This window comes from Oncorhynchus nerka, unplaced genomic scaffold, assembly GCF_034236695.1.
Source record: "Oncorhynchus nerka isolate Pitt River unplaced genomic scaffold, Oner_Uvic_2.0 unplaced_scaffold_1185, whole genome shotgun sequence".
Taxonomy (NCBI): domain Eukaryota; kingdom Metazoa; phylum Chordata; class Actinopteri; order Salmoniformes; family Salmonidae; genus Oncorhynchus; species Oncorhynchus nerka.
Genome location: NW_027040152.1, coordinates 74,446 through 84,012, shown reverse-complemented (window position 1 = coordinate 84,012; position 9,567 = coordinate 74,446). Strand labels below are relative to the sequence as shown.

The window sequence follows — 9,567 nt, the reverse complement described above, 5'->3', positions numbered from 1 at the left end:
CTAACCTCACACACCCACATCTCTCTCTGCCTTTCATCCGGTGACCATCTGACATGAAAGGTGGTCTTTGACAGCCTCACTTCTCACTTTCATTTTAGTCTCCCCATCAATTATGAATGAATGGCACTCTGAAGAGAAAGGGCCAGCATGCTACCCATATTGATAATTTCGCTTAGGTGAATTTATAGACGCCTGAGCTCAATGCAGTGAACTTTGTAGGCAGATAGCCTATAGCGGTTTAGAGCGTTGGCGCAGTAACCGAAAGGTCGCTGGTTTGAATCCCCGAGCCGGCAAGGTGAAAAAATATATACCGTTCTGTCCTTGAGCAAGGCAGTTAACCCCCAACAACTGCTCTCAGGGCACTGATGACGTAGACGTCGACTAAGGCAGCCGCCAGTACCTCTGTGATTCAGAGGCGTTAAATGCGGAATGCATTCCGTTGTGCAACTGACTAGGTATGCCCATTCTCTTTCCATCTGTTAAATCTTCAAGATAGAAAGCAGCTCCTTATGGTAATTTTGAGAAAGGGTATCCGCAATATTTTGCGGTGTATGCTTAATTGACAAAGGTAGACAATAATATCTCCTTCTGTGTCAGATTCCGTGTGGTGGGGTCTCCACGACTTGCAAATCCACCTCACCTCCTCTATCTCGAGAACTCCTATCTTGAGGTCTACCCATTGTTTTGCCAGAGAACCTTTCATAACCCTTCAAGTGCACTGGCGCCACTGTAGTTCTGAATTTTAACTTGTGGCGGCGCTACTCGCTCAAATTTAAACGCGAGACCCACAAATAACCTGTGCGTCCTCTTATCTGAACTGTAAGCGGAAGTACTTCATACAGGACGACAGTGTACAGAACGGTAAGTGTTTTGTGTTATTTGTCTGTGTCACTACAATTATATTCTGGGTGACATCTGCAAGTAATGGCAGTGGTTTTGCTCCGGTTTGTGGATGTGGGCGTTTTATAATGAGAGGACACAGACGCGTGGAAAGAGAGAAGGAAGACAGGCAAAGTCACACGGAGGTTATTCGAAGAAAAATCTAAGCCCATTTCGTAAATACTCACACAGTGGTTGCGAAACACGACGCCGTTCTATTGGATGGTCAAGCCACTAGAATTATAACTCACACTCTTTGTGGTGGTTTATTGCCGTATCAGCAGTTGTCCGTGAAGTTAGCTAACGTTAGCTAGCTAGGGAATCTGTTTGCATAACATGAACAGCAGGGAACTATATTCATAGCCACTTAGCCAGCCATCTCTCACACACCTACATGTTACTGTATGGTGGTAAACAAGAATGTCTTGTATAGGTGTCCTTCCTCCCCCTGATGTCACTGTCCAACCATAGTAGCGCTGCCTGAGTAGTGGCCCTGTTTTGATTATGGTGCCATGAAATTACATTCATTTATCAGTCTTCTGTTCTCTTCCCCCATTTATGTCTCCTTTCAGATGGCTCACCGGCTGCTAGTCCGTAGAATTTGGACCCTCTCAGTAAAAGACCTTCGCTGTCTCCCGGCCTCCACCTCCTCCTTCTCTACCTCTCTGCGTTCCTCCACTACCCCTCTATCCTTCCTTTCCCCCAAACACACTCTGCCCCGCTCCCTGCCCCACACTTCCCGCAGAGAGGTCTCCTTCAATGTGCAGGACCATGAGGACTTCACAGAGAGAGTCATCAACAGTGAGCTGCCTGTGCTTATTGACTTCCATGCCCAGTGAGTAGCTAATAGATTCATTCATTCATATGTTTCATGGACCCCCAGAGGGGATATTAGGCTCCACTTACAGCATTTACAAACGACCGTCTAATCAGAAAGCAAAGCCCCTTAGAGACAATACATGGCGAAGCATCTATGTCTGCCTGTTGAAATTAGACTACCGAGATGACAGCAGGAAACAACTTTTATAGCAGGTATCAAATGATGGTTTACAACCATGCTTGTAAACCTGACCATAGCTTTTTCAACAATGCACCCAACACGTGAATCTATTTATTAATTATATTGATTTTGACATATGCTCAACAGCTTTCCTATTGTAAGACTAAAGCATAACAGTGGAAGTTGTGACTGAGTGCATATCATGTGTGATGATGACACCTTACCTATACTGTGTGTCTGGCTGCATGGCTTGACATCTGATGGTGTTTCCATTGGAGGTTGATCATTTGATGTTACACAACAAGAGGCAATGCCAGGACAGCCACATTGGGTTCATGCTCTTCTACAACATGTCAAACTTTTCGCTCCTCCCTTGGACTTGATGAATGAAGATCACTGTTTAGTAAGAAACTCCCCACACCTGGTTGTCTAGGTCTTAAATGAAAGGAGAAACCAAACCCCAGCAGACACTAGGCCCTCCATGGAATGAGTTTGACACCCCTGCTCTAGAAAATTACACACACAGCCTGAATATATACATACACACACAGTGGCTTGCAAAAGTATTCATCCCTCTTGGCATTTTTCCTATTTTGTTGCCTTACAACTTGGAATTGAAATAGATTTTTGGGCTTTGTATCATTTGATTTACACAACATGCCTACCACTTTGAAGATGCAAAATATTTTTTGTGAAATAAGACACAAAAAAAACAGAACTTGAGCATGCATAGCTATTCACCCCCCCAAAAGTCAATACTTCGTAGAGCCACCTTTTGCAGCAATTACAGCTGCAAGTCTCTTGGGGTATGTCTCTATAAGCTTGGCACATCTAGCCGCTGGGATTTTTGCTCATTCTTCAAGGCAAAACTGCTCCGGCTCCTTCAAGTTGGATGGGTGCTGCTGGTGTACAGCAATCTTTAAGTCATACCACAGATTCTCCATTGGATTGAGGTCTGGGCTTTGACTTGGCCATTCCAAGACATTTAAATGTTTTCCCTTAAACCACAAGTGTTGCTTTAGCATTACGCTTAGGGTCATTGTCCTGCTGGAAGGTGAACCTCCACCCATCTCAAATCTCTGGAAGACAAACAGGTTTCCCTCAAGAATTTCCCTGTATTTAGTGCCATCTATCATTCCTTCAATTCTGACCAGTTCCCCAGTCCCTGCAGACAGAACAACATACCCACAGGATGATGCTGCCACCACGCGTCACTGTGGGGATGATATTCTCGGGGTGATGAGGTGTTGGGTTTGCGCCAGACATAGCATTTTCCTTGATGGCCAAAAAGCTACAATTTGATCTCATCTAACCAGAGTACCTTCCATAGATGTTTGGGGAGTCTCCCACGTACTTTTTGGTGAACACAATGTGTTTGCTTATTTTTTTCTTAAGCAATGGCTTTTCTCTGGCCACTCTTCTGTAAAGCCCAGCTCTGTGGAGTGGATGGCTTAAAGTGGTCCTATGGACAGACTCCAATCTCCGCTGTGGTGCTTTGCAGCTCCTTCAGGGTTATCTTAGGCCTCTTTGTTACCTCTTGTTAATGCCCTCCTTGCCTGGTCTGTGAGTTTTGGTGGGCAGCCCTCTCTTGGCAGGTGTGTTGTGGTGCCATATTCTTTCCATTTTTTAATAATGGATTTAATGGTGCTCTGTGGGAAGTGTCTGATATATTTTTTTCACCCAACCCTGATCTGTACTTCTCAACAACTTTGTCCCTGACCTGTTTGGAGAGCTCCTTGGTCTTCATGGTGCCACTTGCTTGGTGGTGTTGCAGAGTCTGGTGCCTTTCAGAACAGGTGTATATATACTGAAATCATGTGATAGATCATGTGACACTTAGATTGCACACAGGTGGACTTTATTTAACTAATTATATGACGTCTGAAGGTAATTGGTTGCACCAGATCTTATTTAGTGGCTTCATAGCAAAGGGGGTGAATACATACAGTTGAAGTCAGAAGTTTACATACACTTAGGTTGGAGTCATTCAAACTCGTTTTTCAACCACTCCACAAATTTCTTGTTAACAAACTATAGTTTTGGCAAGTCTGTTAGGACATCTACTTTGTGCACCACACAAGTAATTTTTCCAACAATTGTTTACAGACAGATTATTGCACTTATAATTCACTATCACAATTCCAGTGGGTCAGAAGTTTACATATACTATGTTGACTGTGCCTTTAAACCGCTTGGAAAATTCCAGAAAATGATGTAATGGCTTTAGAAGCTTCTGATAGGCTAATTGACATAATTTGGGTCAATTGGAGGTGTACCTGTGGATGTATTTCAAGGCCTACCTTTGCCAGTGCCTCTTTGCTTGACATCTTTGGAAAATCAAAAGAAATCAGCCAAGACCTCGGAAAAACAATTCTAGACCTCCATAAGTCTGCTTCATCCTTGGGAGCAATTTCCAAATGCCTGAAGGTACCACGTTCATATGTACAAACAATAGTACGCAAGTATAAATACCATGGGACCACGTAGCCATCATACCAGGAAGGAGACGCATTCTGTCTCCTAGAGATGAACGTACTTTGGTGTGAAAAATCCTAATCAATCCCAGAACAGGTACAAAAGTATCTATACCCACAGTAAAACAAGTCCTATATCAACATAACCTGAAAAGCCGCTCAGCAAGGAAGAAGCCACTGCTCCAAAACCGCCATAAAAAAATCCAGACTACTGTTTGCAATTGAACATGGGGGTGAAGATCGTACTTTTTGGAGAAATGTCGTCTGGTCTGATGAAACAGAACTGTGGCCATAATGACCATCATTATGTTAGGAGGAAAAAGGGGGAGGCTTGCAAGCCGAAGAACACCATCCCACTCGTGAAGCACGGGGGTGGCAGCATCATGTTGTGGGGGTGCTTTGCTGCAGGAGGGACTTGTGCACTTCACAAAATACATGGCATCATGATGAGGGAAAATTGTGTGGATATATTGAAGCAACATCTCAAGACATTAGTCAGGAAGTTTAAGCTTGGTCACAAATAGGTCTTCCAAATGGATAATGACCTCAAGCATACTTCCAAAGTTGTGGCAAAATGGCTTAAGGACAACAACATCAAGGTATTGGAGTGGCCATCACAAAGCCCTGACCTCAATCCTATAGAAAATTTGTGGGCAGAACTGAAAAAGTGTGTGCGAATGAGGAGGCCGACAAACCTGACTCAGTTACACCAGCTCTGTCAGGAAGAATGGGACAAAATTCACCCAACTTATTGTGGGAGGCTTGTGGAAGGCTACCCAAAACGTTTGACCCAAGTTAAACAATTTAAAGGGAATGCTAATTGGAATGTGATGAAAGAAATAAAAGCTGAAATAAATAATTCTCTCTACTATAATTTTGACATTTCACATTCTTAAAATAAAGTGGTGATCCTAACTGACCTAAGAAAGGGAATTTTTACTATGATTAAATGTCAGGAATTGTGAAAAACTGAGTTTAAATGTATTTGGCTAAGGTGTATGTAAACTTCCGACTTAAACTGTATGCACGCACCACCTTTTCAGTTTTTTCTTTTTTATAATTTTTTTTAACTTCACAAATTTGGACTATTTTGTATGTCCATTACATTAAATCCAAATAAAAATCTATTTAAATTACAGTTTGCAATGCAACAAAATAGGGAAAATGCCAAGGGGGTGTATACTTTTGCAAGACACTGTATATACAGTACACATGACCTTGATATGCATGGTGGTCAGTGTTGACCTGGTCTATGTTTTTGCCAACTTGTTGACATTGTCTTGCTATGCAACAATGTAATGTTATTGTCAGGTTCTATTCTGTACTCACAGATATACACTGCTCAAAAATAAAGGGAACACTTAAACAACACAATGTAACTCCAAGTCAATCACACTTCGGTGAAATCAAACTGTCCACTTAGGAAGCAACACTGATTGACAATAAATTTCACATGCTGTTTTGCAAATGGAATAGACAACAGGTGGAAATTATAGGCAATTAGCAAGACACCCCCAATAAAGGAGCAGTTCTGCAGGTGGTGACCACAGACCACTTCTCAGTTCCTATGCTTCCTGGCTGATGTTTTGGTCACTTTTGAATGCTGGCGGTGCTTTCACTCTAGTGGAGATCCCTCAGGAGACCATCCGCCACCTCATCAGGAGCATGCCCAGGCGTTGTAGGGAGATCATACAGGCACGTGGAGGCCACACACACACACTACTGAGCCTCATTTTGACTTGTTTTAAGGACATTACATCAAAGTTGGATCAGCCTGTAGTGTGGTTTTCCACTTTAATTTTGAGTGTGACTCCAAATCCAGACCTCCAAGGGTTGATAAATTTGATTTCCATTGATAATTTTTGTTTGATTTTGTTGTCAGCACATTCAACTATGTAAAGAAAAAAGTATTTAATAAGAATATTTCATTCATTCAGATCTAGGATGTGTTATTTTTGTGTTCCCTTTATTTTTTTGAGCAGTGTATATATTTTGTTAAGACTTTTGATTGAAATTTCAAGAATACCTTCAGTATTATTAGTTCTAACCAGACATCCCATGTTTGTTCTTTAAAGGTGGTGTGGTCCCTGCAAGATACTGGGGCCAAGATTAGAGAAAGCTGTCGCCAAACAGAACGGCAAAGTTGCCATGGCAAAGGTCGACATAGACGATCACACAGACTTGGCCATTGAATATGGGGTAAGTGGAAGCTGTTGACATTATTGATTGATATTGCAAATGTTAGTTATGAAAATGTGACCTTCTTTCTTCCCTTCCTTGAAGTAACTCCTGATCTAAAATGGTGGGATTTGTGAAAAAAAGGACTCCACTACATAGTTTACAGCAACCCAGTCATATCAGATCAGGGATTACTAGAAGGAAGGATGAATTTTGTTCTAGAACAGTGCCTTTGACTGATGTCATTGTGGTGACTGACCTCTACTTCTCTCTACAGGTATCGGCGGTCCCCACGGTAATCGCCATGCGAGGAGGCGACGTCATCGACCAGTTTGTGGGAATCAAAGATGATGAGGCGCTGGACTCGTTTGTCAGCAAGCTCGTTGGACAATGAACACATCCCTGTGATCCAACCACTTATGACCCCATTGTTGTCTGAGCCTGGCCTGGTCCTCAGCGCTACATGACCATGTTGAACCTGTTAAAACAACTAACAACCCACCCACCACCTGACCACAACCCCACCTGACAAACAGGCACACGCTCACACCCATCCCTAAACTCTCTGCTTTGTATTATTCTGTCTGTCTATTGTCTAGTGATGGGTGTGTGCTTGTGTGAACTTCAATTCCCCTCTTTATACTCATATATTGCTTCCATCTTGCAGCGGTTTCCTCCCTCCATCAACCTGTAATGTAATGGCCCCAACCTGTAATATAATGGCCCCACCCTGTGGAAACTGGTAGAGCAGCCTGAGCCAGTGTGTACCAGTTTACTACAATAGATTGTTTAGGGTGGGCAACTACACTGCTGTACTTTATTGCATTGTACCGGGACAAGTCGTTTAGTATTAAGTGGGGAGGGACGTTAACAGGAAATGTGATATTGGTGAATGAGCTGTGATGTCTCTCTTTGCAGTTCCTGCTTTAGTCCACTCGAGGGCGGCCTTCCCCTAGCATTGTAGGCTGCACGGTCATTTTACACCATTATGCCTAATGTGAGAGTGGAATGTGTCTGTATGCATGTATCTATGAGTTTCTCAGTCTGTATCGGTCTGTCTCTTGGTTTTGACTGAGAAATTCGAGATAAGTGGGAAACACAAATATGGTTATATGGGTTTGATTTAGATTTTATTTCAATAAACTATGTAATATGACCAAGAGAATAAATAAAGGATATTAAAGGTTTTCTATATTTCGAGTGTGAATTGGTTTGTGGTCTGCTATTACATGCGGTAAAGGACTAAGAATCATGAGGAAGTGGTTTCATAGTAATATTGGAGGACTTTAGACCTATATATGACTTCTTTAGCTGTAAAAAAAATATTCTTTTATAATTTTATTTTTGGGGGTATGCCAACTATGAAGTTTACATCTAATCATTTGTGGTAATATTTCAGCCATGTGATTCCTTTGTTAACTATGTGGGCAGTCTAGTTGGGGAGTGGTGATGGAATGTTGACTAAGGATGATGGTGTGATGTTTGTTTGCCTGGGAGGCAGGGATGTTTTCTGTTACACAGATTAATTTACATATTTCTTTCTAGTAGAATGGGTGTGATGTTCTCACCATTACTGACAAACTTCTGTATGGACCTAATGAGCTGGAATAGTCTTCTGTCTATAGCTACCTTGCCACATTCTTTTCCTTCTCATTTATATATATATATTTTTTTAACTAGGCAAGTCAGTTAAGAACAAATTCTTAATTACAATGACGGCCTATTTATCCCTCATTCAGTTTCTCCTCTTTTCCATTTCATGTCTCCATCCTCCTGTATTTTCAGATTTATCCTTTAATTCAGTTTCTATTTAATCAGTCTATCGCTCTCTCTTTGTTTCTCTCTATCTTTACTTGTTTCACCCCCCTCTCATCAGTGTAACGGTGTGGAAGCCTGAAGCACCCCCCATGACCATAGCTTCACACCTGTCCTCTCCCCTACACCCTAACTCACCAAGCTGTCTAGGTAGGCACCTGGGCCCTGACACCCCATCTCCAGTTATCATTCTGTCTCACATGACAACACACCGGGTCATTCCCACACTTCGTGCCTCACGATCATAGCGTGTTATTACAGAATCACTGCTGACATCGTCATGGCACAGGCTTCCAAGCTACTTATTTGCTACCCTTAAACAGAGTACATTTTACAGGTTCCGTCTGTAGTTTTAATAACCTTGGATTAGATCATTGTTACACAAATACTGGCCCCCAAGAAATTGACTGAGTGTTGAGCTGTTCAGTTCCCGGATATAAGAGGAATTCCATAAGTATTACATAAGCAGGTGTGAGTAAGCAGGTACGGTTGGAGTAGCTTATGGTCTCGATCTATAATCCAGACTGCTGCTGTTGTACTCAATGAAATACATTTCTGTTTGGACTCTATCACATAGTTGAAATGGCTGGAATAGTGGTTCAGCAGTACCTTAGATCATTAACAATTTTGAACCAGTCCTCCCTCTCCCTTCATGTTCTTTCTTTTCTCCCTTTCTATCTCTGTGTTCAGTGTCTGGACCACTGTGCTGATGATAGGTATAGACTTATACAGGTGTACTTGTTGATTCCTCTTTAAAGAACCAGTGCAGTCAACATTATTTCCTGATAGTGGCTGGTTGAAAATACAATCTACACAGGTCCTTCTAATTAGCAGGTTTGCAATAGGTGGGAGTTTCTGACATGGTTATGCAGTAAATTAGTTAATAGACTAATAAAGAGTTCTAAAGAGAGTTCTAATGAAAATCTATTACAGTAAGGTGCTTAATTGTTACCTTGAAATGATTTGCTATTGATATAAAACGGCTGCATTGGGCCTTTAACTACTCTTTGTCTGACTTGTGCTGCGTTTGTAACCAAGTGGGAAGTGAGAATTTACCACACATGTCTGGGAAAAATCTACTTTAACACCCCTTCAACTGGTAATCACTAGTGGGAAACTCGTCTATTATCCTGAGCTCCCACATGCTGACTTCTGACAACAACTACTAAAGAAATGACCTCGTTAACAGAATTTTCGGCAGATAAATGCAATAACAAAACA

General features: G+C 41.9%; 1 protein-coding gene across 1 annotated transcript; it reads left to right on the top strand.

Annotated features, from left to right (window-relative positions):
• Positions 1-918: 918 nt before the first annotated feature.
• On the top strand, positions 919-7,718 carry LOC115122608 (thioredoxin, mitochondrial-like). Its single transcript, XM_029651825.2, has 4 exons — positions 919-1,025; positions 1,452-1,714; positions 6,429-6,552; positions 6,809-7,718. The coding sequence occupies exons 1-4, from the start codon at positions 969-971 to the stop codon at positions 6,923-6,925; spliced, it is 561 nt and encodes a 186-aa protein (XP_029507685.1). The 5' UTR covers positions 919-968; the 3' UTR covers positions 6,926-7,718.
• Positions 7,719-9,567: the final 1,849 nt, after the last annotated feature.